A 26,336-nucleotide genomic window follows, 5' to 3' on the forward strand; every position below is an offset into this window, starting at 1 on the left:
TGGAGCTCGGCCCCGGACACAGCTCCATCCCCCGGGACTCGGACCCGGACACGGCTCCAGCTCCCTGGAGCTCGGCCCCGGACACAGCTCCATCCCCCGGGACTCGGACCCGGACACGGCTCCAGCTCCCTGGAGCTCGGCCCCGGACACAGCTCCATCCCCCGGGACTCGGACCCGGACACGGCTCCAGGTCCCTGGAGCTCGGCCCCGGACACAGCTCCATCCCCCGGGACTCGGACCCGGACACGGCTTCAGCTCCCTGGAGCTCGGACCTGGGCACCGGGGACACAGCTCCGCTCCCCTTGGCTCGGACATGGGCACACGGTTCTGCCCCCCGGGGCTCGGACCTGGTCCCCACAGTGCTCGGACATGGACACACGGCTCCTGCCCCTGGCTGGGCGGGTTAAGGGGGCGAGAACAGGACAGGTTTCACCTCTAGTTCAGGAAACGACTGGAAGAGACTGCGAATGTGCCTTACCTGTGGTGAATAAACATCAACCAAAACCCAAAGCCTTGGCCAAGGCTGCCAACAACTGGGAGCCAGCATGAAGGATGAGGGGGAATGGCCTCAAACTGGCAAAGGGCAGGCTTGGATGAGATATTGGGAATAAATTCTTCCCTGTAAGGATGCTGAGGCCCTGGCACAGGTTGCTCTGAGAAGCTGTGGCTGTCCCATCCCTGCAAGTGTCCAAGGCCAGAGTGGATGGAGCCTGGAGCAACCTGGGATAGTGGAAAGCGTCCCTGCCCCTTAGAATGAGCTTTAAGGTCTTTTCCAACCCAAACCAGTGTGGGAATCTCTGATGTGCTTTCAGGGGGCTGCTTGTCCCAGCGGCCACTGCCACAGGGGTGCTGCGCCCACCCCAGCCCCACCCTTACCCTTTTCCCTGGGAGCAGGAGTAGCATTCCTGCCCTGCTCCCTCCGCCAAAGGACCCAGCAGGCCAGTGTCAGCGTTTTTATTAAAAGCTGCTTACCTAGCTACTAACACAGGGCTGTGGAAGAGCGAGCTCCAGAGGTTAATTGTGGCAGTCCATAGCGTGAGTGGGTGACGGTGACTCCCTTGTTCCCCACACAAAAGCCGGGGCCTTTCCTCTCCATTCCTGTCCCTCGTTTCTGCCCGTGCTGAGTGACCTTACTCTATTTCTCTTTTCTGCTCCAATAGCACTTGCTATTTTAAATTTTTAAACTTCCCTTCGCTCCATTTTGATCACATGCCTTACCAACCTGTGTCTGAGTGCAGCAGCCGGAGTGTAGATGTGCTGTTGGCCAGGAGACAGCCCTGTCCCCTTCCCTGCTCCCCCCAAAACAGCATGGGACCAGGGCAGAGAGCTGAGCTGCCTCCATCCCTAGCCCTTTGCAGCACTTCTAAGCTGTTTAGGTGAAAAGCGTCCACTGGTAATTCGCTTTCTAATGCTGACACTTGAGCTTCCTTCATTCCCAAGGGAAGGCAGCATGCCCTCACCCTTACTGCCTGGAGGACAAGAAGGAAATACTGGACAATGGCACTTGGTTGAGGCACAGCAAGCTGGAGCCATGAGGAACCCTGAGATGAGACCCTGCAGAGCTGGGAGCAGTAAGCAGGGTGACCAATCGGCATCTCCGAGGTGGCTGGTCCTGAGCAGCTCCTGAAGGGGCCAGAAACCCCAACAAGTCCTTGGTTGCTTTGGCAAATGTCAGCCTGGACACACGCTGATCCTGAAAACCGGAGCATCTGCTGGGCAGTGCCAACTGGCAGCCCCAGGCTCTCCCCTCCTTCCTCCTGCACCCAGAGTTTGTGTCGGACTCCTGGCTCCGGGGCAGGCTCCCCCCAGAGCTGGGTCTCCCAGTGGTTTGTGACCCTGATCCACGAGGAACTCCCCTTCCCCACCCGCCTCCCAAATCCCCTCCCGCCCCCTTCCCCTGGTTTATAGCGTTGGTGGTGCCGCAGTGGTGGGGGCTGGGAGAACGTCTCTTCCCACCACGGCTCCCCAGCACCCTCCCAGTGTCTTGGAGAAAGGGGGCTGGTAGCTCCTGCGTGATCCCCAGTGTGTCAGGGCCTTGGGCAGGCTGGCTTAAGTCTGCTTCTTTTCCCATTCCTGCAGAGAAAGGAGAAATAAAAAGGGATGAGGAGACAGCGCTGGAAAAGCAACACGGAGCCCTTCAAGGTTTCCCTCCCTACTGGAGGCTTTCGGTCACCTCAGCATTTTCCAAGCATCTTCACTGCTACCCTGGGCATTGTAGGGGCGATGCTTTCCCTTTCCCACCCAGCCCTGCACTTCCCAGATTTCATGGTTAAACAAGGGGCAAAGACTGAGGTTTCCCATGGGGCCAGGGAGGAGAGTGAAGCAGGACCTTGGCTTTCCGCAGCACGCTTCCCGTGTTGGCAGGGATGATGGAGGGGCTTCTCTTCCTCAGCTCTGCTGCACAGTTCACAGGGACCAAGTGCTCCGGGGGGCCCCCGTTTGGCTTGTTTGTAGTTTCCTGTGGAAAATGGGGAGCAAGAAAAGTTTAGGAGACCCAAGAAGCATTGACAACCAGATTAAAAAAAATTTAAAAAGCACGAACTGTTATGAGGTGAAAGTTGAGGTGATCATACCTAATTCACACACCACTGTCCACAATGGGACAAAGCCACAGGGACGTCCCCTCTCCCCTGTGCTGCTCCCCCAACACCCCAACCACTGCCACTGGTTGAAACTGGAGCTGTGAAAGTGAGAAAAAAAGGATGCATACCCCATTCTCAGCCTTGCTGGTCACAGCCAGCCCCAGGGCTGGCCCTCCTGCTAGCGACTGCTTCAGCTGCTCCTTCACCTCGGTCAGCTTGAGCTCCAGATCGACCCGAGACTCCTCCTTCTGCCGGCATCGCTCCTCCAGCCCCGCCACCCGCTGCTCCAGCTCCTGCAGCCTCGGCCCTGCTGGCACAACCACCCGGCTCAGGGTTGGCACAATCCACCCATCCTCCTGCACGGCGACACTAGGTGGGGCTGCCAGCCCGGCCGAGTGCTGCAGCCAGCCCAGCTCACGGCCACACTGTCCCCGTGGCCAGCCCGGTGTCCCTGTGCCAGCCCGGCTCCGTACCCGAGCGTCTCGGAGCAGCTGCACGGCCCCGACCTACCCGTGCTGCCCTTCATGGCTTCCCGCAGCTCCCGCTTCTCCTTCCGCAGCAACATCAGCTCGCTGCGGATCGATGCCTTCTCCTTCTCCAGCTTCTCCTTCTCCGTCAGGAATCGCCTGGCGTCCTCCTCGGCCCGGTTCTTGCCGTACCTGTACTGGTTGGCACCTGCGGGCACGGGGAGAGCCCGTGAGGGGCTGCACTGATGGCACCCATGCTCCAGCTGAGCCCACCCACCACCCGTGGCTGCACATCTCTCTGGGGAACAGCCCCTCCTGCCCTGGCCAGCAGCCCTGGGGAGGTTTGTGGGCCTGGGGACTCACTGGATGCGTGTCTCTTCACTTTGACTTGCGGGTCCACCCTCCGCGATTTCTCGCTGCAGGACGAGGCGTGGCGCTTCACCTGGGCCCCACCCGGCCGCCCCGGCTCCTCCTCTGCCTGCTGGGAGGAGGGAGAGTGGGTTGAGACACATGCAGGGCCATTCCAGCCCAGCCAAGGCTCCCTGGGCCACTGCGGTGGGAGAGGACGAGTTCAGGTGAAGTCGTGCCCACCTGAACCTTCTCATAGGGGACATCATCGTACACCACCCGGGAGGAGTCCGCTCGGTGATCCTGGGAGGAGCTGGCCCACCTGCACAAGGAGGCATGGGGTCTTTATTCCCACACCAGCCTTACCAGCCCCTCAGGGAGCCTTTCCAACTCTGCATCGCTCTCCCACCTTCACTCATGACCCCACCCTACCACACCCTCAGCACTGACTAAATCCTTTCTGCTTCCCATCCTGCCCAAGGGAACAACCCCGGGACACTGACTGTGCCTGAGATCACAGCCGCAAACCACAAACCACAGCCCAGCCTGAGCCCCTTCCAGGGAGTCTCCGGGGCTAAGGATCACCATCCCCAGCCCAGCACTCAGCCTCTGGCACAGCACGAGCACAGCCTTACAGGTAGGAGTGTCTCACGGCCGTCACGATGTTAGCAATGGTCTCCACATCCACGTAGTCATAGTGCAAGGCCTCTGGGGCTGTCTGGGAGCCTGTCTCCACCAACAGGAGACCCAGCCAGCGGCCCAGGTCTTCGGAGCAGCTTGCCTGGAGGGCAGAGGAAGGGTTGGGATGCATGCCCAGCTCCCAGCCCCTCGTCCTCGCTGCCTCCTGACGCAAAGTCCTGCTGTGCACAATCCCCCTCTGTGCACCAAGTTCCCATGCGGCTGCCCCCAGCTCACCCAAATGGTGCCCTGAGCTTTCCAGGGGAGGGGGAAACAAGGCACTGCTTGCATGGGATGTTGATCATCCCCAAGGATCGCTCCCCCAGCCTGGCAAGCCGTTCCTCAAGGCCCGTCCCACCCTGCTCACCTCCAGCGCCGTCACCTCCTGCCCATGGCGCAGGATGCGGAAGGCAAAGGGGTGCTTGGGGCCCAGCCCGGGCACCACCTCGCAGCCCCGCAGGACGATGGCGTTCACGTGCGTGCGCAGGTCCATGCGGTCCTTGTGGAAGTAGAGGGTGTTGCCCTTGAGGCGACACCAGCGCTCCTTCCAGCACTGGTTCACCAGCACGCTGAGGTAGCCTGGGGGTGCCGGGGGAGGGAAGGGCATCAGCGCCTGCTCAGCTGCGCCTCGGGCAGGCTTTGACAAGGCAGAGCTTACAGCATGGCTTCCTACTCATCCAGCCCTTCTGTGCGTCAAGTTTCCCCCCACGCAACCAGCGGGGCCCAGGGGAGCTGCCAGCTTGGTACCAGACAGCCCCCCAAGCCTGTTTTTGGGGACATGGGTGACCCCTTGCCCACTCATCATTGGAATTTGCAGAGCCAGGCCTGGGCAGCATTTCCCAGCCTGTGGCAGTGTCACAGTCCCCCAGTGAGCTTGTCCCCACCCCTTACCCCCTACAGCCCTGCTTGGGGGAAGGATGTCACTCCTCACTGATCCCACTCCCACCCCCCAGCCCCATCTCTGCCCCCAGCCCACACGAACCGCAGCAGGGGATGTCCTCCTCGGTGGAGGAGGTCTGGTTGTCCTCGGGGGATGGCTTCTTCTTGGAGAAGCTGATGATCCTGGTGATCTTCTTCCCCGCTGCCCGGCTCATCGAGCCCTTCAGGTCAGCCAGGCCGCTCTTTTTGCCTTTCCCTGGAAGGATAGGGCAGCTGTGTGACCCCAGTGCGTGTCCTGGCATCCCGCCTGGCTGCAGATGCTGCCCAGCTGTGGGCACACAGCTGGCCCTGGCTGGGTGGGCAGTGGGGACAGGGACAGTACCATGCTCGCCGTGGTCTCTGCGGGTGGCCGGGGACCCGGTGTCACCCATGGCCACACTGTCCGAGTCTGAGGTGTGCTTCTCCTGGGACAGCCGCTGTGGGAGAGCAGAATCCCATCAGCACCATCCCCCAGCCACCGCCAGCCCTTCATCCCCCTGCATAGGGCTGGAATATCCAGCTCCTGCTCCCCTTCCCAGCCCTGCAGAGCTGCTGTGACAATGGGAAGGGCTCCTTGTGCAGCCCCAGGAGTTTGGGGTCCCCCAGCCCCGTGTTCCCCAGGCTTGGCCGCAGCAGCCCCTCACAGCCCCTTAGAAACCATCACCTTATCCAGCTCCATCTTGCACGGCATCGCTGGGGAGGTGGGGGCCTCCATCCCGCCCGCTGCTGGATTGCTGGCTTCCTTTATCACCTGCAGGGACAGCCCCAGCTGTCACTTTGAAATGACCCGAGGGCCAGGGCTGCCCTCCCTGGCTCAGCTCCTTCAGTGCCAGCGCCAGGCTGAACCACGGGGACAGGTCCTGCTCTCCACAGCACAGGGCAGCAAACCCTGCTCAGGGCTGCTCACATCTTGGCCCCTTCAAAACTTCAACCAGTTTTGTGCATTTTGTCAGGGATTTTGGAAATCTCAGAAGGGAGAAACTTGGGTGCCAAGCCAGCATCATCCTGCCAGCACAGGACACCTCGTGACCCCCGTTTTACAGGTGTGGCGTGTCCTGGGTGCGTAAAAGCACCCTGTTCTCCCCGATTTGGGGTGACAGCCACGTTGGTGGTGTGCTCAGAGGCTCCTTTCCCACCCGCCACCCCTTCCCCACAGCCCCTGCTTCCCGGCCCTGAACAAAGGCAGGAAAAGGCCCTGGGGAAGAGGAGGGGGAGAGCAAACATCCCCCCAGCCGGGGCTATCAGCACCGGAGACGCCCAGGCCCTGGGAAGCGGCTGATAAGAGACAGCAGCAAAGCCCCCTCCCCTTCCAGCGGGGCAAGGCCATTTCCAGGGCAGCCCCCTCCCCAGCTCAGGCAGGGAGATGCCAACGGGAGTCTGTGGATGCCCCTGGAAGGACCAGTGGTACCTTGAGCCACTCCTCAGCCTGCTCCTTGCTCTGCACCGCCAGCACCAGTGCCTCGGCCCCCGGCAGCGAGAACCGCAGCTCGTGCTTCTTGCGCCGCCCGTCCTTGGGGACATAAATGACGTTGCAGGTGCTCAGGGGCACCTCCACGTGTGGCTGCCGGTCCTTGGAGCTTTTGTAGCACTAAGGGAGGCAGAAAGAACTGCTCAGGGCTCAGGAAAACCTGCCTGTCCAGCTGCTGTGCTGGGGGTCTCACAGGCAGCACGGGGTTTCAGGGTCCCTCGCTGGTTGCACAGATGGAGGTCGCATGTGCTGCAGGGTAGTGGCAACCCTGGGGCAGGGGCTTTGTTTGGATGGTGCTTTTTTCCCTCAGCTTGGGCTCAGCCACTCTCCCAACCCCCCAGCGGGTTTCTGTCCCCCCAAGGCCAGGCTCACCAGCAGTTTGCTGTCCCGGATGATGGTGAGCTGCTTGGCCCACTGCCCGAAGCGCTTCTTGCGCAGGAGGAACGCGCAGATCCGGCAATCCTTCACCAGGTTCATGGAGGCCTCCTCCGAGGGCCACTGGTGTGTCAGCTGCTGGCCCTTGCCCTCCTCCTCCTCCTCGTCATAGGACTCGTAAGAGCTGCTCATGGCATCCGAGTCATTGTCTGGAAGGAAGCAGGGGAGTCACCCTAAAAGGTGCCGCACACACTTCCAGGGTTCCCCGTGCCCAGCGGGCTCCAGACCGAGCTGGGCTGGGTGCCGGGACAGGCGGATTCCGTGTCATCCTCTGGAAGCAGCAGCGTTTGGCACCAGCCATCTCCATTTCCCTTGGAATCCCAGCGGGATGCTCGTGGGCCGAGCGCCAGCCCCAGGTGCATCTGCCCAGAGCCCTGAGCTGCTTTATTTCTGTGCAAGGCTCACACTGAAATCGTGCTTCCCCAGCCTCAACCCCAGCAGCCCCCAACCCACTGCTCAAGCCCCACCTCGGGCTGGACTTTGCCAAAGCTCGCCCCTCCCTCTTGAGGACACCCAGATACCTACAGGAGTTTTTTTGCTCCCCATTTATCCTGGTGACGGGGTAGCTGCTGTCTGCATCCTCGTAATAGCCGTCCTCGATGGAATTGGGGGGGCTGGAGCTGTCTGCAGGGGAAGCAGAGGGAGCTGGGGCTGCTACACCTGGTTTTCCCTCAGGGATGCTCAGTGGGGCAGAGCCAAGCACGCTCTCCCAGGACATCTCAGCACTGGTCCTCTGTGGCTCTGATCTCTCCCCATCACCCCATTCCGGGTCTGGCTGGAGCAAACAACTCCTTGCAGTAACAAGTGGGATGGAAGGAAGTGGGATACAATTCCTTCCCCAGGGTGAGCAGTCAAACCCACTGAGTGCTGCCTGGTTTTCCAGGCAGGTGAGGGATGCAGCGGGCAGCTTGTGGGGCTCCCCCCACCCTCCTGCTGGCCTGGATGGAGCAGGACTCACTGCGGGAGGTGATGTACTCAGGGGCCTTGCCAGGGCCCAGGGGCAGCGCTTCCTCATAGTAATCCTCAGGAGGGGGAGTGGTGGGCAGTGGAGGAGCAGGATCCACAGGAACCTATGGCAGAAACACCTCCAGTGTGAGCCAGGCAGCAGCAGGGGTGGGAGCAGGGCACGGGAAGGGTCCCACCCTGGCCACTGCCACCTCCTGTGAGGTGCAGAGCAGACCTGGCTCGGGGACAGCCGGGCACTTACAGGTTTGGCCGTCTGGTTCCCTGCCAGTTCCAAGCCAACGCCGTCGCTGGTGTCCCCCTCCTCCTCCTGCATGTCCTGCAGGTCCCCCAGGTCACAGTCTGCATGGGGTAAATGGAGGGTGAAGGGAGCAGGAAAGCAGAGCTGGACATCCCAGCTGTGCCCTCCAGGGATCTCCATCGTCCTTCCCTGGGAAGGTGCTGGGAGGTGGCATCATTGGTGTGTGGGTTCCCTCGTGGCCAGCCCCCAAACAGCTACAAGGGAGCAGGAACAAGCACCTGGAGCGATGATGCCCACTCTGGACACAAGGATACAGCTGTCACCCTCCCTCCAAAGGACTCCAGGACCATGCACCCACCCAGTGACCCCCGGGGCATCCCTCACGTACCGAACTCCTCAAAGAGGGACTCCACGAAGCTGGTGCCGTTGCCCAGGGACGCTGTGTTGACGTACATGTAGTCCACATCCTTCCCTGGAATTGAGGGGGATGATCTGAGCCTGGGGCAGGCACTGGCACCCACAAACACCAGCCCAGAGACACAGCCCACCCCACCAGAGCAGGCAGCGGGGATGGAGGAACGCCCAGGGATGCTGTGGCTTCCCCAGGAGAGCAGGAAGGGGGCAGGCTGTGAAGCCCCAGGTGCACAGCGCCGGCCTTCCCGCGGAAACCCCTGCGCTCAGCACAAACCCGGGGCAGGAAAAGCTCTGGGAAGCAGCGTTTCCGCAGGGAGCAGGCCTCCCGTATCCATGGCAGGGCTGACGCCAGCCCTGCTCCCGGGGCAGGGAGGAGCTGCGGAGTGAAAGCAGGGAGCAAAGTGCCCTGAGGGCGCTGAGCAGGTGCTGGGCTCAGCCCTGCCCTGCAGAAGCTTTTCCCTGCCCTGCTGGGTTTTGGTTTCCCCTACTGGAGACACCCACTGCCCCTGGAACAGCCGCTGGACAGGAGAGGCACACAGACCTGCAGGCGGCTGCAGCTTCTGCAGGATGGTGGAGACAGCCAGCTTCTTCTCCTGCGTGGTGGCACTCAGGTACTCGTGGTCCAGCAGCTTGAGCAGGACGCTGAGCTCTGGCAGGAGCTGGTCCAGCACTGGAGAGAGCAGGAAAAATCCTGTCAGCCAGGGGAATGTGGGGATGCTGGGGTTAGCACAAGGCCAAATGGGCTGGAACCCCTGGGTGTGGCAAACCCCACGATGAGGGGTTTTCCCAGCTGGCCCAGCACGGCTCAGGTGGTGTTTGCCAAGTGCTCCTTCCATGCTCCACCTCCACACAGACCCCAGGATGAAGCCTGGATGGGAACACCAGCTCCACAGGCTGCTGGACCTCTATCAGAAGGCTCAGAACATGTATTTTTCCACACAGATGAAACTTCACCTCCGTCTGCCTCACTGCGTACCACTGCTGCTGGTGCCCCTTTGCTGTGCCAGGCACTGGGGGGTGGTGGAAGGAAAGAGGGAAAGGAAATCCAGGTGCCATCTCCAGAGCCACCTGGCAATGCCACCCTGAGATGTTCTCCCACCCCTCATCTGCTGGGGGATATTTATTCGCTCCTGCTGTGCTCAAACCACCAGTTTTCACAAAGAAAAAGCACACAGCAGGTCTGGGGTGCCCAAGTGGCAAAGCTCCTGAAAAACACTTGGATGTTTCCATGTCAGAGCTGGGCTACAAAAAGAATTCCTCACTGAATGCAGCATTTACAGGGATGGCAGCAGCTGACAGAGCTCTGGGAAAACCCGAGGGCCAGGGGTGGGAAGGATGGGGAGGATGAACGAGGCAAGCTCTGAACTCCAAATCACTCCCGAGCTCCCACACCCTCACTTCTGCAACAACACCCTCATCCCAGGTCTCCTCCTTATCTCCACCGAGCAGGGTAAGACAAAACAAGCCTGATCTGGACCCAAAGTGGAGCCTCTGTTCTACCACACACCTGCCCTGTCCAGAGTAGCTCCTGCAGGATCCAGCACCTGAATGGGAGAGGCCAAGCTCAGGGACACCAGCAACCCCGGAGCTCTGGAGAGCACAGAAATACAGAGCTGCAGTTCCTCCCAGGGCACGATCCCTCCTCTTGGCAGCCACCAAACATCCTCCCAGCACAGCTGGGGTGGCACACAGCTGGCTTTGGGTCTCCAGGGACAGCAGCAGAGGCCAAGGGTCACCACAGAGGCAGCTCGGACGTGCTGACTGATGGGGATGGCTCGAAGGAGGGGACAGTGTGTGCCCCAGAGCTTGGGGACACCCTGGCTGGGCTGCAGCTGTGCCCACACTGCCCCTTGGCAGAGCAAAGCTGGGCAGCAGCAAGGGGCTGGCACGGGGTGTATTTCCCAGGGAAAAGGAAGGATTCTGAGCCACTGATGGGATCCTCCTTCCTCACATAAGGAACATGGAGCCAGCCACTGCTGCCCAAGTCCCAAAGGTGTTCCCAAGGGTGAAGGGGAGCCCAGCAGGAGGGAGATGATGCGGAGCAGTGCCAGCCAAGACGAGCCCCTGGGCACAGAGACAACGTGCCCACCCTGAATCGCCACTGGCCCAGCACACGGGCCAGGATGCTGCTCACGAGGCTCTTCCTGCCTCCCTGCATTCTATCTCCACAGACCTTCTGCTTCCTCCTCCCTCCCCAGCGCCAAGCTAAACAGCAGCCTCAGCCCTTCTGGCCACAGCACCGGGCAGTGCCCATCTCCCACGGGCAGGCCAAGCCAGGACAGGCAGCCCCAGCCTCAGCACTGCTCCAGGAGGCACAAGCACCCCCCAGACCTTGGGCAAGGAGAAGGCAACCACAGGGAATGGGATTCCTGCTCCTTGAGCTGGACCAACATCCCACAGCCAACAGGCAGCCACAGGCCAGGTCCTGCTGATGCTCTGCTCACACCTCCTGTGCTGGGGACCTGCTCTGCCAGGTGACAGCCTCGTGTGTGGGGTGTGGGGGAAGCACCCAGCTCCCAGTGCCCCTCTGCAGAGGCAGGGAGGGAGGGAAGAGGGGAAAATCCTCCTGCGATGCTGCCGAGTGCTGCACAGGCAGGGTGGGATCTGCTGGTGATCTCCAGGCAGGTGAGACATCCTCCCTGCAGGGCTTGGCAGGGCAGGGGACTACAGGAAAGCAGCTGGGACAAAAAGCAAGATTTCCCCTGTCCAGCCAGCAGCTGCAAACATCCAGGGGGTCACCCATGCTCCTGCAGCCCCAGCTCAGCCAGGAGCTCTCACAGAGGGCATGGGGACTGTGCAGGCTCCCACACAGCTCACCAAACCCCAGGCTGTGGTGTCAGCAGCATCCCCCCACTCCCAAAACACCCCAAAGCCCAGGCTGTGGGGTCAGCAGCATCGCCCCCACTCCCAGAACACCCCAAAGCCCAGGCTGTGGGGTCAGCAGCATCCCCCCCACTCCCAGAACACCCCAAAGCCCAGGCCATGGGGTCAGCAGCATCCCCTGCACACGCAGGACATGTCCCATCACAGCCACCAGCTCCGTGTCAGGGCTCGGGGCCAGCCCAGGGCAGAAGGGCAGCCTGGTTTCTATTAATAGCACCAAAGCGGGCGGGGAGGGGGGCGAGGGGACCCTGCTGGGCACCAGAGCTAAGGGTGCCTGATAAGCCAGGGCTGCTGGCAGGGGCTGAGCTCAGCAGCAATGCCCCGAGCCGGGCACACTCAGCACGGACCGAGAGCTCTGAAGGCGCCTTTGTTTCCCCCCAGCTGAGCTGTCCCCTCCATCTCCCTTGTTAAACATCCTCCAAAATACAAGGGGGAGGGAGGGGGCACTCAAAGAGGCCTGTGATGCCAGGAGGGCACACTGAGCAGATCTGGGGAGATCCGGGGGAGATCAGGGAGGCAAGGAATTAATTTCCTACGCTTCCAGCCTGAAGGAGGTTAACGGGGGGGTGGGGGGCTGCAGGAGGCGAGGGGAGATTGCTCTGGGGGGGCAGCAGGGGATGGTGTGACCAACCCAAGGTCACCTGGCAAGCAAGGACCAGCACAGGCACTTCTGCAAGAGCTGCTGGGAGCGAGCACAGACCCCGCAGAGCTGGCCTGGGGACAGGGGACACGGCTCCTGTGCTGAGGGGGGGCACTGGTGGCAGTGCCCTGGGGGGCTCTGAGCTCAGGGACAGAGGCAGCAGAACAGCAAAGGGCTCCTGGGGAGGAGGGGGTGGGATGTCAGAGTGACCACAGGTGACACAGCTGAAAAGGGACCCTGTGTCCCTTGCCCACCCTGCTCTGGGACATCCCCTGCTGCTTTCTGCTGGGGCTTCTCCCGCACCCAAAATCCTGTGGGATCACCCCACCTCCCTGCACTCAGGCTTTGCACAGATCCCAGGACAGACAGTGACACCACAAACTCCCTCCTCCTCACGTTTACAGCCTCTCGCACTGCTGTGACAGGATGGGAGACGTCCATGAGGTCTCTGAGCCTGGGAAGGCCAGGACCCGTGGCAGCAGATGGCTTTAGCATTAACCACAGGGCTGGATGGGCTGGGGGGACCCAGGGCAGCTCTGCTGGGACGGGGTGACCCAGGGGACAGCACCAGGACACTGCTGCCATGCAGGACACCGGGGTGGTGTTTCTCTTGCTGCCAAATCCTGCCCTGGCAGCAGCACCAAGCAGGGTGCTGGCAGAGGAGCTGCATCCCCTCCAGCCCCTCTCTCCACCCTACAGCAGGCCAGCTCTATTTTTAGACCCCACAAGTGTTCCCCCCCCTCCTCAAGGACCCTTTTCCCAGCACAGAGATAAGGTCTGGACACAGCCTGCAGCTGCAGAGCCTCTCTGCTCCACTACAGCAGCAAAATCAGGTCCTGCTTCAGTAACCTGCCAAGAGGAAGAAGAGGAGGAAGAGGAGGAGGAGGAGGAGGAGGAGGAGGAGGAGGAGGAGCAGGAGGAGGAAGAGTCTCTGGCCAAGCCAAAGCAGGAGTTTCCTGGTGTAAAGGCCCAGCTTTTGCAAGGGGAGAGATCAAACAACCCCATGGAGTTTTCATGCCAAGAAAAGCCCAGCCTGCAGCTTGAGAGAGCCCCGGGGAGGGGAGATGCTGAATCACAGCTCTGAAATGCAGTGGGAGGTGCACAGGGACCCCTATCCTGTAGCTCTGCTGCCTCCGGCCGCGCTTCCTCCTGCGCCAGGTGATGGCTGGGGCCGAGGGGGGCCAGGGGAAATCGGATGCTGGGAGTAACAGCCATTGTCTGTAGCTAAAATAAAACCCAAGCACAAATAAATCCTTCCTGTTGGCACGGGCAGGGCCCTTGGACACTCTGCCTGCCCCCACACGGCTCCTTCCAGCTGCCACCCGCAGCAAACAAACCTTTGGAGCTCCTGGGATGCCCTGAAGAGGTGGGGACAGCATCTGGTGACACCCCAGCCCCTGGGGGAGCCCTGCAGGGAGGTGCCTGTGGGACCAAAGGACCCAGAGGAGTTCTCTGCAGCACACAAACCGTGCTGAGCTCTCCACAGGCTGATGTGGAGCCACCTGCAAGAGCCACACAGTGCTGGGACGTGTCCCCATGTCCTGCTGGGTGCCCCAGCGCGGGCATCACCAGAGGGTCCTGCCCAAGGAGATGCTGGCAGCCCCCTCCGGCCCCAACACCGCTGCTCCTTGAGGAAGCCCACAGCCTCCTGAGCACTTTGCTGAGCTCCCAGGGCAGTTCCTGTTCCCATTCTCATTCCCAAGGAGGTTTCTTCCCGCCGGGGAGGAAGAGGCAGGCGAGGAAGTGCCTCGGTGGGGGTGGCTCGGCGCTCCCAGAATTGTTCCTTTGTGCAGGGGACAGCAAGACAGAGCTGCCTGCGGCCACTGCTGTGGCACTGCCCTGCCAAGTGGGCAGGAGAGAGGCAGCAGCTCAGCCCCGGAGGTGGCAGGAGCCAGCCAGGCTCTGCTCCCAGCCACTCAGCACCTGCTGGGTGCCGCGCAGTCCGGGATGGGCTGGTGGAGCCAGGAAGAGCAGCCTGGAAAACACCTCCTCCTCCTCCCAGGGTGTCCTGCTCCAGGCCGGAGGGGTTTTAGGGAAAAGCCAACCATTAATGATCACACTTGAGCCCTGGCAACATCCCCTAAGAGTGGAAGATTTGCTGAGGGGCCACTCGGTGCACATGAATCATCTCCTCCCTGCAAACAAGGGCCCCTTGAGTGGGGCGGATGGGGAGAGCCTCTGACTCCGCATCCAACAATTCCAGCAGGAGCTGAGCACTTGGGGCTGGCTCCGGCCTGGCTGGGACCCTGCCACCCTCCCTGGGATAACTCACGGGATCCTGCTCCCAATTTGGCTGCTGCAGCAGCATCCCCGAGTGTTGAGGAGCGCAAGGCGAGCTCAAATCTTTTGTCTGGTTCCCCAAAGTCTCAGCACGTCCCCACTGTCCCTCCAAGCAGGCAGAGCAGCCATGCACAGCTCCTGGGGACCTCATCATCGTGGCCTTGCAGTAATTAATACCCTTAGCTGATAGCCTTGGAGAATCAGTCTTGGGAGCTAAATGTGCAAGCTGCTTGCCTGAGGGGACACCAGGCCCCCCCGGTTCTGCCTCCCAAGCAGCGGCTTCTCCCCTTACACGAGGAGCCCGCAGGGTTTGGAGGGCTCCTCTATCCTGCTCCAGCCCTGGGAGAGGGGCAGATGAGCCACCAGAATGGTTAAAAAGCACAAAGGGTGCCCTGGCTGTGCCTCCCGAGCCTCCTCCATCGGTGTCCCCCTCTGCTCCAGTTGCACCCCAGCGCTGCCAGCAGCTCCGGGGATCCCTTTCCCAGCACAGCTCCAGTGGCAGCAGCTCAGCCACTCCAGCAGTGCCCATGGAGGCTCCTGGGCCTGTCCCAGTGCCTTGGCCAGCAGAGGCTCATCCCCCCAGGACACACAGCCCTGCACAAAGCCTTATCTCAGGCCTTGCTGCAGCCACTCACCCACCCCAGCAGAGACCAGGTGAGTCCAGCCCAGAGCTGCTCCCTCAGCCAGGCTCTTCCCAGTGCCCTGCCTCACCCTGGCTCTCTGCACAGAAGGGGTTCCGAGTCCTCACCACCTCCCAAAAACGGGAGAAGAGCAGAGGGAGCTGTGGGACTCACCTGGAGCCACAGCTCTGCCCTGCACGAGGGAATCGGACACAAGCAACGCTCCGAACATCCCCCTCGGAGCGCACTCCTTCCCGCAGGAGACACAGCTTCTCACATCCTCCTCCCGCTCTAAAACGAGCGAACAGCAGTCCTGAATAGAGGGAAGTGTCACTACAGGCTGACAGAGCGTGCAGAGGGCAAGGACTATCCCCTGCATTCGAGTCCCTGGCAGCTCCCACACTGCAGGAGCCATCCCTCACTCCGGGGGGCCACTGAAGCCTCTTTGCTCTGTAATTGTATTAATGAGACGTGGAGAACGAGGGGATCGTGGCAGGAACCACCCAGCCTGGTGCCAGCAGGACACCCCACAAGGAGCGGTGCTGACTGCACCCCCTGGCTGGGTCGAGGCTCTCCTGGTGGTGCCAGACCCAGAGCACGGCTGTGGGTGCGAAATCTCCCCATCAGCCCCAGCCCCTCACCCTACACAGCCCCCTTGGCACCCCAGTCCTTGGGCAGCGGCTCCCCAGCACAGCCATGGGACATCAGAGGGACCAGAGGCTCCCTGAGGTGACATCGCTGCCGGGAGAACCCCTGGGACAGCCCCTGTTGTCCCCCATGAATGTCCTTCCTCACAGCAGCTTCACAAGTGCTGCAGGTAATAATTAACAGGCTGATTAAATCATCGACAAGCACCTCCTGTGTGAGCCAGGCCGCCAGTGACCCCCCAGTGCCCCGTGCTGGGGCAGGACCCCTCCTCCAGGGCCTGATCCCCCCTTTCTCTGCCTCCTGGAGAAGTTTGTGGCTGTTTGCTGCAGCTCACCCAAAGCAAACTTTATCCCCCTGACCCGGAGCTGCAGCTGCCCCCACCCCAGAGGAGCAGGGGGTGGTTTTTGGGTCACCCCCTCTTGCAGCTGTGCACAGCGAGATGGTGAGCAAATAAATCACCCAGGTGAGAGATCTCTGAGTGACCCTTCCGTGTCCCCAGGCCGTGGGCAGCCTCCAAACTCAGCTCCTAACCCCGAGTATGAGGCGTTTCCAGCCCCAGCTCTACACAATCAGCCCTGGAAAATCCCATGGGATCACAGGTTTAGTACTTCCAGACTACATTTCAGGACTCGGTGCCAGGCTCAGCAGGCTCGTGGCAGGATGCACCAGCCTGGGAGCAGAGCTCGGGAGCTGCTGGCTGGAAAATACATTTAAATAATGAATGAAAAAGAGAGGTTTGAGATGCCCTTTAAAGGAATAGTCAGGCAGGGGTGAGACCTGCTGAGTAATGTATAAAAAACAAGCTTCAGGCAGAGGAGAGATGTTAGCATTACTCAGAACCCAGAGTAAACTGTGTTTCCTCCAACCAAAATTTTGGTGTCGGCCTTTTCCAAACAAACTCCAGCAACAGGTTGGCTTGGGCTCCCCTCCAGCACTGGGAGAGGCCCTGGGATGGTGCCCCGAGCGTTTGCCCACTCCTGTGCCCACCCTCTGTGGTGGGCAGAGCACCAGGAAGCCTCCCTGGGTCACCCCTTCCTGCCCGTGGCTGGCTCTGCGGGGACCTGGAGCTGTCACCTCTCTGTAGCCCTTGGTCTCCACCAGACCTCAGCCTCCAGGACAACAGCTGGGATTACAAACTTCAGCCTCCAGGAAGAGTCGGAATTCCAGCTAATTGCAGGCATTCTAGTGGGAAACCCCAATTCCCACCAGCCCACACCACCAGCCAGGGCTGGATCCAGCGCCCACATCCCCAAAATCCCTGCTGGTGGGGGTGGAAAGCTCTCTGCACCCCAAGAGACGCCTCTCCATGGCCTGTACATCCCCATTCCCCAAAGCCACGTTCCGGGATGCAATTCCTGACCTGCAGGAGTGAGACATGGGGAGGCCAGCAGGGCTGGCACATCTTCCCGGGAGGAAAAGTCACACGGGGAGGTTGTGACAGGATCCTGAGAAGGGGAGGAGGATCCAAACCCTCACCTAGCAGGGTACGGGCAGGGATTTGCAGGAAGGAGCTGGCGGATCAGCTTTCCCAAATCCCACTCCGCTGTCCCGAATGCCATCAACAGCAGGATATGGATCCTTCTTTACAGAGCTGGTGGGAGCAGTAATCCACAGATCCCAGCGGGGGAAATACCCCTGTGGCCCTGGGGGCAGGGAGACGTGCCCAGCACCAACCCCCAACCTTGGCATCCCTGCCCTGACCCCCACAATGCCCAGGAGTTCCAGAGCTGTGCTGGACACGAGTCCCCCTGCCTGGTGGGACGATTGGGACCCTCTCAGTGGCCACCCCAGCCCTGTCCCGATGTCCCCAGGCCGGGGCACAGCTGAGGGTCTCCGGGTGTGGGGGCTGGGGCCGTGCTGCCCCGGAGGACCCTCGGCGAGCAGGATAAGCGTTATTTTCTCAGCCCTTCCCTTTCCTTCCCTTGCCAAGCTCCGCCGGGAGCATCAGGTGCAGCGGCAAGGCCACCATCCCACAGCATTTCCTACCCGTTTAACCCCTGCGGGGCAGGGCTGGAGGGGCAGGAAAACCGGGATATCCCAGCGGGAAAGGTGACAAGGTGTGACCGACTGCTGTGGTGCCTGCCGGTGGCTCCACCAGTGCTGGCACCTGGTTCACCTGCTTTTAACTCCGGGACACCAAAACCAGCTCTCAAACCTGCTTATCCTTATGTTCTATTCCTGGTTTTGTCCTTCACAACCTCGGTTTCCCAGAAAATGAGCAGCTGCTCCCCCCATCGCAAACTCGGGTGGGTTTAATGCTCAAAAAAAACCCCGGAGAAAGCCAAAGCCGTTCTTCAAAGTGCTCCTTACACATCTCCTGCTAATTGCCAGCAATCAGAGCATACCAGCGTCTCCCTGAGCTCCCTCTTATCACTGCCAGGATCAAATGCACATGGAAACCACTTCAAAAAAAGGAAAAAAAAAAAAAAAAGTATTTTGAGCGTGGAAACCCCTTGCAGCAAAGCTGTTTTTGTTCCAAACTGTTACGAAATGTCAGTGTTTTCCCTCGCCTGCCAACGAGCCGGCTTTGATGCCACGGGAGGCTTTATCAGGAGCAGCAAAGGAAGGGGCTGCAGCAGCCGCGCCCTGGGGGGAGGCTCACAGAGGTTATTTCATCCTTCCCCAGTGCAGATTGTCAGCCCAGAACCCACGCAGGGACCTGAGCTCCCCAAATGCCGCTGCTTTCAGCGCCTCCGGGTGATGACAGGCGGCTGCTGCCTGCCAGGGTGCCCTCCCCGCTCTGTCACCTCGTGGGTGCCCTGGCACGGGTGCCAGCCCCTTGTCTGTGCAGTGAGAGGTTTCCAACCCAACTGTCTTGTTGCTGGCCTGGGACAGTGACATTTAATAGAGATTTTACAGGACAGAGAATTGTGACATTCATTTTAAGGTTCCTTACAAGCAGGAGGAGATGTGTTCCTCAGGAGAGAGTCTGAGCTGTGCCAGAGTGGGTAACAGGGAAGGGTTAAGGGGTTAGGACATGAGTCTGGGATGCCAGAAACCACTTCGAGCCTCCACTCTGCTCAACTGTTATCTCCTGTCCCCAGCAAGTGATTTGGCCACGGAACAGCAGGCAGAGCTTGGGTCGAGCCCAGTGTTCTCCTCTGAAAAGGCTTCCCGCTGCTCGGGATGAGACAGCTTCTTCAAAACCTTAAAGTTTTCCTGGGCAGGGATAGGAACCTCCTGCAGGCCCGTGGGAGCTCCGGCGCTGCTCCACAGCAAAGGGCACGGCAGCCTCGCAGCTCTGCACGTTTGCACAGGAAAAGAGCATTTCCAGGTCAGAAGTGGGAAAGAGGCAGGTTTTCCAGACAGCTAAGGCAGTCCCCAGGGCTCCTGGCTGGGGGACACTATCCCATAGCGTCCCTCCCCTCTCATCAGCTCCTCTGCCAGGGCTGTGCCCCTCCGGAGCTGCCAGGAGGCTTCACGCGGATCCAGGATTTCCCTGTGAAGGCCAACGCTGCACACCACGGATACTGGAAAATCCAGAGGGGCAAACAACTCCAGCGCTCCATCAGCATCCCCAGGGCCACCCTCCCACCCTGTTTTACCCACCCTGAGGGGCTCAGCCCCCTTCCCCACACCCCCGGGCTATAAACAGGCTGAGTTTCCAGCGGAAGGAATGGCTGCAATGCGGAGGAGAGCTCGGCACTTGCCCGGCGCTAACAGCTGGCCCGGGCTGTGCTCCTCACCACCCCAGACCCCTTCCACCGGCAGGATTCCTGCTGCCAGCTCGCAGGCGGCAGGGCAGGAATGATCCCGGCAGCCTCCCCATTCCTGTGGGCGAGCTGGAGCCAAGTTTATCCCTGACACATCTCCGCCGGCTTTGGTGGATTTAGAGCCCAGATAAGTTTGGGGCAGGACCTAAATTCTGGTGGCTCAAAAGGTCAGGGAAGAGACACTAATGAGGGAGGAGAAGCCATGTGTGAGCACGGGCGTGTTTGAGCAAAGGATCACCTCCCAAATCACACACTGGGAGCCGGGTTCTCCATCAGCACAACCTGAAACAACTCTGCCAACAGCCCACAGCACCAGTCCCCCCACTGAGCCACTGGTGTAGAGCTGGGCCACACTGGGCGCTGCTGGGCAACGAGAAGAAACTGGCAGATGATAAAATCAGGATACAGCAGAGCTCCAGGTGAAGAAAGGGGCTGCCAGGGAGCGGGGAAAGACTGGGAATGGGCACTGAGCTCCTGCCTAACGCCAGACCCAGCCCGTCACTGGGGAAGGGAACCTTCCCCCTGTGAGTCACAGCCCCCAGAGGGACCCAGCAGCTCTGGCTGATGAGCAGGAGAGGCTGGGGGAGGTTTCCATTAGCAAAGAGCCACCCAGGTGCCAACAGCAATTCATCACAAGCACTCAGAACAAAGCAGGCAGGCGCTGCTGTCGCTGCCGTGGCAGGCACCAGCGACGGGGATAAAACAGCTCTTCCCTGGCAGGGTGAACCTGTGGAGAGGCCAAACCATGCCCAGACACGGCTACCACAGCTGGGCATCCCCTCCTTCCCTGCCATGAGGTCCTAGGTTTGATTTTTGGGGTGGGCTGGGGTACGAACAGGGAATTTCCCATCAGGTCAGCCCACAAGAGAATGGGGAAGCCAAGACCCTCTGCTCCCCCCTGTCCCCAGCAGTGATGTCCTCTGGGACCCTGAAGGACAGCTCTGGCATCAAGTGTCACTTGCCAACACTCCCTGTCCTGCCACAGCTCCCTCCTTCAGAGCTGGCAAAGCCACCCTGGCTGGACACTGCCACGGGGGACGGATGTCCCTGTCCCCTCCCGGGCTCCAGGCCACTGGCACTGCTCCCTGAGCACTGACACCGTGCCTGTGTTTCCACCAGTCCCCAACTCCTCAGAGCTGTGTTTCCACTGCGGAAACGCCACCCCATCCTTTTACATCGGGAAGGGGAACTCTTGACCCCTGGGTCTCTGTGGTGCTGACCCGGAGCTGCAGACACAGCACTCCTGAGCTGCCCTGGGACTTCAGCGTGGTCCCAGCCCGTGGAGCCAGAGAGGCCCCTGGCCACTCTCTTATCATTTTTGGCCAGCATTTCTGTAGCACCTCCAAGGACAGGTCAAGGGCCAGGACCCCCGTGCTCCATCATGTCACCACCTGCTCCTCCTGCGCAGCCCCAGGCTGCAACCAGCAGCAGCAGCAAGAAGCAATCCCCCTGCAAACCTCCCCCTGCTCCCTCCAGGGACCTGCCAGCCCCAGCAGAAAGCCAGGACCTTCTCTGCAGAGCTGGCCCAGAGCCCTGGCAGGTTTATACAGATCCCAGATCAAAGGCCAGGAGCTCAGTGAGCCCGATGCCACGGGCTGCAGGCGGGAATCGCACACGTGTGGGAAGGCAGCTCCCCCCAGCAGGGTGGGGATCAGGCCCTCCGTGGCTTTAGGAGACTCCCGGCGTCTTCCCCAGACAAGGAAACCCTCTGAACCCGATCAGCCCCATCTGGAAACGTCACCTCCCTTTCCACGGCCACAATTTCCCCTAACAAGTGCTTACACCCCACGGCCTCCCTTGCAGGCTGCTGGTGTTTTCCCCATCCGACCAATAAAGAGAAACTGGTTCCAGTTCGTGCCCCAACCGGCCCTGCTGGAGGAGTGGTGGGGAGCAAAGGCACGCTCCGAGCACGGTCCCACATGGATCCCGGGATGCGCCCGCTCGGCTGGGATGGGATGCGCGACCGGGGATTCCCTGCGACGGGCACGGGCATCCCTGTGCCCTCCGCGCTGTGCTGCGGGAAGGGGATGCCGGATGCCCGATGCCCGATGCCCGTCCCGTCCCACGTCCCCTTACCGCTGAGCCGGTCCATGGTCCGGAGCCGGGGGAGCCGCGGCCGCCCCGGGAGCTGCGGGCGGGCGAATGTCCCGGGCAGCGGCCGCCCGGCGGGGCCGGCTCTGGCTCGGGGCGGCCAATCCCTTCCTCCGCCCCTCCCTCCCTCGCTCCCTCCCTCGCTGGGGCGCACGGCAGCGCCGAGCACCGGCCCGGCCCGGCACGGCACCGGGGACACCCCGCGGGGACAGCCTGGGGTCCCCCTGCCACGCTGCGTCTCCCCCGGGAAGGGTGGGGGGTCTTGAGTGGGCCACCTCCACCTGCCAGGGCTCGGCAACTTCGCTTTAGGGGGAAAAAAGGCGAATTCCCACAGCCAGTAGCAAGCGCAGCTTCCCCTCAGCCCTCAGCCCTTGTTTCCCCTCCCCGAAATCCTGTCCGTATCTGCTCCCTCCTGGTGGCCCTGCTGTGCCCAGCTGTGCCCAGCTGTGCCCAGCGTCTCCCTGGCCATGCCACTGTCACTGTCCCTCCTCGGCGACCTGGGCTAGGGAGACTTGTGGGCCGTGTGACAGTGGCCCAGGTGTGGCAGCAGGGACGGTGGCTCCTGGCACTCCCAGGACAATCCGGGCTGCAGCTCAGCCCTGTGGGGACAGCGGGTTGTGACAGAAATGGGATGAGGTTTCACACGTACCCAATTATGGCTTGGGAAAGCAATAATTGAAATATAAGATGTGAATTAGCAATGGGTCTGGAGATATTATCTTTTTGGGGCAATTTCAGCCCAGGACCACTTGGCCCCTTTCATCCGCCCCATGCCCAGGTGGGAACCAGCTCCTGCCTGGATGGTGCTTGATCGTCTCTCCATTCTGGATTGAGCTCCACTTTTCTTCCATAATTTGGGATCACCTTTGGGGCTGTGATTAGGGCAGGAATCTCAGTCCAGGGCTGCCAGCACTGCCAGGCTCCGGCTGCTCTGGGGCTTTGGGACAGCTTCCAGGACAAGTGGTGACACCTGGGGTGTCTGTCCCTGGTGCTGGGACACCAGCGGGGACCCTCACAGTGTCTGCTGCCCCAGAATGGCAGGGGATGGAGAGGCTGCCCTGGCTCTGAGGGATAAAACCAAGCCCTGCCTCAGTTTCCCCACCTTTGCCACGCAGGCCCTCGTGGAGAAGAGTTACCGTCCATAAAATGCTTTGGAAATGAGAAGATCCTGCTGTTGTGTTAATTATTGTTATTAATAACATCCCCCAGGCTTCATCACTGGAACCGCTGCTGGAGAGGGAAGATTCCTACAGCCACAAACAGTTGAGTTCGATTTAGGGAGGCCTGGTTTACATGAGGAAAATAATTATAAATAAACCCGTCTCATTTACTGCTGCACTAAAGCACACAAGAGCAATTCCCGGGGCAATGCTGCCATGCCCACCTCAGCCCCCAGCCCTATCCTTGCTGGCATAAACTTCCCAGAGCTGGAGTTGCTGCTGATGGGAAAACTCCTGCCCTGAGCCCTCTGCACCCCGGCAAACCCCTGCAAGGAGAACCTGCTGATGGATTTTGGGGCAACAAACTGGGCAGATTTGGATGGCAGGGAGGGCATTGAATCCACTCCCCATGGGGGACACCAGGACAGGACGGTTCCAGGGGGGACCAGAACGTGGCCCATGGCACGGTGAAGGTAAATCCCTCGCTGTCCCCTCAGCTCCTGCTGGTACCCCCCAGTTCCCTGGCCTGTTTTTGGGACTGTTCAGTCCTGCTGTATGCCTGAAAATCCTGCTGGACGAGCAAATAGGAAAGCAGAGCACCACGGACACCAGAGAAGATGTTTGTGTGGAAGCGACCTTATTCGTTTTATGAAAATAAAAATAAGCAAAAAAAGAAGTTATCCCATAGAGTTTGGGATACAAATATGTAGAGTTTGCAGGGGAGGGAATTTCCTTCATTCCCAGAGGGATTCATTGGGCACTCAGGCAGCTGCGATGGGGAATTCAGGAAAAGCCAGGAGAGGTCCAGCAGGTAGTGGGACCTGCATCTCCCACTCCTGTCCTCCGGCCCTCCCCCAGCTCCCAGCTGGAATATCCTGGAATACTCAGCCCTGGACAAACCTGAAGAGCAGCAAGAAACTGCCCAAGGCAGGACGTGCCTTTGGCTGTTCCGTTTAAGAAGGGCTGGGTTTGTGGATGGAAAGTGGCTGTTCCAGCACCCTGGGAGGATAAACTGTCTCTGGAGCACCCCAGGGTTTGCAGGGAAAGTCACCAGGCCAGGAGAGATTGGGGCTCAGGTCTCACCTTGGCCCCACCACTTCTGTCCGCTGCCCCAAGCTCTGCATTTTGGATCCTCAAGTGCCCCAGTCCTGGCCACGTAAAGGCAGGGAGGGATTTAAGGAGCCTGCAGTGAGATCCCGCTTTCCTGCCATTGTGCCCAGTGCCTTTTCCACCCCTAATCCACAGCCCAGCTGAGCAGAAGGTGATGGGACACCCCTATCCCACCTCCCATCCCAAACCCTGCTCTCTGCCTGCCCCAGGCACCGTGGCTGCAGCAGGAAAATCCTCCCCCTGCCCTTGTGTCCCTGTGGGGCAGCAGTGACAGACACCAAGTCTAGGGAGAACCCAGGAATCGATACAGCAATCAGGAGAAGGAAAGGAAACACAGAGCATCCAACGATCTGCGAGACTCCAATTCACTCTCAGGGGTGCAGAGAGGGCCCCTGTGCCCCGTACAGCCCCGAGAATCATACAGAGCTGCCATATAGAGATCTCTCTATGTATATATTTATAGGTATGTATATATTTATAGTGCACTGCGTTTAAAACAGCCGGGCCTGCTTCTTCAGCTCGTTCCTCTTCCACAGCGCCAGGCGGTCGAACTCGGCCATGGTCATCCCGAAGATCTGGTAGAATTCCTCCTGGGACAGGTGCCTCTGAGGAGACATGGGAGGCTGGGCCAGAGCTGGGCACCTTCCAGGGCCAAGCTGGGGGTCTGAGGGCATCCCCTGCCTGCTGGGACAGTGGGGTGACACAACCCCCAGCACTGCTCCCTCGGGAACTGCCTCCCTCCTGCCCCTGCCAACGGCACAGAGGACAGCTCTGCCCGGCCAGGGGAGCAGCAGGAGCACTGTGACAGTGCCCTGACACTCGTGTGCTCCTGGGCAGACGTGGAGATGCTCCTCACACGGCCACAAGCCCCACAAGCTGCCTGCCAGGGCCACCCTGCGGGATCAGGTGCCTCTGTGCCCTGAGGAGATTGTCCCCAGTGGAAAAGGCTCTTCTCACCTCTAACCGAGTCCTGTCCACATCTTTGGGCAGCTGGTTCCTCCCCCTCGTCTTCACCAGGAGCAGCTCGTAGGGGTAAATCTGCATGGGGACAGGGAGACCATGGGGCAGCCACAAGACACCTGGGGCGCACTTGGGGACGAGGGCAAAGCCTCCTGCTGTATTTAACAGGGTTTGGGTGGCACAGCTGACTCCAGGGCTGTGGGTGGGACACAGAGAGGTGGGAATTGCTCTCAGGGTGACTCTGATCCACCCTGAATCTCCGTGGTGGCTCTGGAACAACCTGCTCACTCTGCGACACCAGGAACGACCCAGGCACGAGCGTGAGCAGCAAAGCACCAGCACAACCCCCCTGCTCTGTTCCTCACCTGGGGGACAATCCTGCTCAGCCAAGCACTTGGGACCTGGCAGGAGGGGAGGGGACTCTGCTCTGACCCCCACAGTCCCGGGATGAGGAGGATGTCAGGTGAAGGATGGAGGGGGATGAGTGCAGGGCCTGCAGGCAGAGGGTAAAGCTTCCCCCTGAGGAGCCTGGGGACACAAGGACACATCCCTGGGACTCCCACCTCTGGCTGGAGGCCGCTCCTTGCAGCAGAAGGGTCTTACCTTGTACTCTGGGGAGAGAGAGAAGCGAGACATGAGCCACGCTGTCCCCTCTGCTGTCACCACCCTCCCCCACAGGCTGTGGAGACCCCGCCCGGATCCCCCCCATTCTCCCTCCAGCCCCCCCCTTTCCAGAGCTGCCTGCGGGAGGTTGGCAGCCCCACAGCATCGCCCCCGGGATGCCTGCAGGGTCCCCAGCCCCCCCTTACCTCGCATCCCCCAGTTGACGGCATTGGTGCTGTCGTAGTGGAAAAGCTCCGCGCTGGGAGGCTGCGGGAGGGATGGAGAGAGGGAGGAGTGAGGGGGAGGCTCCTCCAGACACTGAGCGGCTCCTCCCGGGTCCCCAGGGGAGGACACCAAGGTCCCCACCCACCAGCAGGGAAACTGGGACACGAGGAGGTGAAGTGACAAGCCCAGGTCACACGGAGGCAGGAGCAGAACTCCTGATCCCAAGCAATCCCGGGCCCAGGATATAAAGCAAAGCTTTATTTATTTATTATTTAAAGTGTGCCTGCTGGAAAGCAACACCAGCACCCCTCTGAAAATCGCCCTGTGGGAGTTTCAGGGCAGGCGCTGCCTGGACAGGGCACTTTGGACCCCAATAAGGGTCATTTTGGACTGGCACAACAGTGACAGCAGGGATGCAGAGAAGGGGGAGGACATCCCAGTCATGGAAAGGGAGCACTGGGGACATGCAGGAGCCTGGGAGAATGAGGAATGCCTGGGAGAATGAGGAATGCCTGGCAGCAGCAGGAGGCACTCACCCTGTGCAGCCCATTCCTCCTGTAGGCAGGGAGGGAGGCCGACTTAGAAATGAGGGGATCTGCAAAGAAGCCACCAAGGGGCATCAGGGAAGAAGCAGGAATGAGCCTCACCCCCAGGACAGCCCCCACTGGGCCACTCTCGACCTCTGTGCTCCCAGCTCCAGTCACCCAGCTCTGTCTCCTTCCACCTCCGGCTCATTTCCAGCCTGGCTTCCTCCCGTGCTGATACTCCTCTCCCCAAAATCCCTTTCCTGTGGCAGCCCTCCCACCTGACCCTTCAGAGCAACGCATTCTCCTCTCTCAGTTTCCCCGACTCATCCTCTCTGCCCTGGTTCAGCTCTATCCTATCCCAG

At 60.6% G+C, this 26,336-nt stretch overlaps 2 protein-coding genes across 14 annotated transcripts in view; both read right to left on the reverse strand.

Annotated features, from left to right (window-relative positions):
* Positions 1 to 938: 938 nt before the first annotated feature.
* AFAP1L1 (actin filament associated protein 1 like 1) lies at positions 939 to 21,460 on the reverse strand. Of its 6 annotated transcripts, none has more exons than XM_048320199.1 (19): positions 21,375 to 21,460; positions 9,056 to 9,184; positions 8,489 to 8,572; positions 8,104 to 8,201; positions 7,855 to 7,966; positions 7,422 to 7,520; positions 6,834 to 7,045; positions 6,402 to 6,581; positions 5,658 to 5,744; positions 5,337 to 5,430; positions 5,058 to 5,210; positions 4,443 to 4,654; positions 4,033 to 4,178; positions 3,641 to 3,719; positions 3,413 to 3,527; positions 3,093 to 3,257; positions 2,711 to 2,889; positions 2,330 to 2,458; positions 939 to 2,073 (listed from the first exon to the last, which is right to left on the reverse strand). In XM_048320199.1, the coding sequence occupies exons 1-19, from the start codon at positions 21,388 to 21,390 to the stop codon at positions 2,050 to 2,052; spliced, it is 2,313 nt and encodes a 770-aa protein (XP_048176156.1). In that variant the 5' UTR covers positions 21,391 to 21,460; the 3' UTR covers positions 939 to 2,049. The 6 variants fall into 6 exon arrangements, with proteins under 6 accessions (XP_048176156.1, XP_048176155.1, XP_048176154.1 ...); XM_048320198.1 differs by having other exon boundaries at positions 2,711 to 2,892; XM_048320197.1 differs by having other exon boundaries at positions 3,413 to 3,530.
* Positions 21,461 to 23,167: 1,707 nt separating this feature from the next.
* Positions 23,168 to 26,336, reverse strand: part of ABLIM3 (actin binding LIM protein family member 3) — a 46,283-nt gene continuing 43,114 nt past the window's right edge. For 5 of the 8 annotated variants that reach the window (XM_048319899.1, XM_048319898.1, XM_048319897.1 and 2 more), the window contains 5 exons: positions 25,984 to 26,042; positions 25,429 to 25,489; positions 25,223 to 25,230; positions 24,617 to 24,697; positions 23,168 to 24,340 (listed from right to left, as the gene is read on the reverse strand). In XM_048319899.1, coding sequence (XP_048175856.1) covers positions 23,825 to 24,340; positions 24,617 to 24,697; positions 25,223 to 25,230; positions 25,429 to 25,489; positions 25,984 to 26,042 — 725 coding nt within the window. In that variant the 3' untranslated portion in view covers positions 23,168 to 23,824. The remainder of the gene's footprint in view (positions 24,341 to 24,616; positions 24,698 to 25,222; positions 25,231 to 25,428; positions 25,490 to 25,983; positions 26,043 to 26,336) is intronic. The other 3 variants (XM_048319902.1, XM_048319901.1, XM_048319900.1) reach the window with 1 other exon arrangement.

Source organism: Corvus hawaiiensis, chromosome 15, assembly GCF_020740725.1.
Source record: "Corvus hawaiiensis isolate bCorHaw1 chromosome 15, bCorHaw1.pri.cur, whole genome shotgun sequence".
Taxonomy (NCBI): domain Eukaryota; kingdom Metazoa; phylum Chordata; class Aves; order Passeriformes; family Corvidae; genus Corvus; species Corvus hawaiiensis.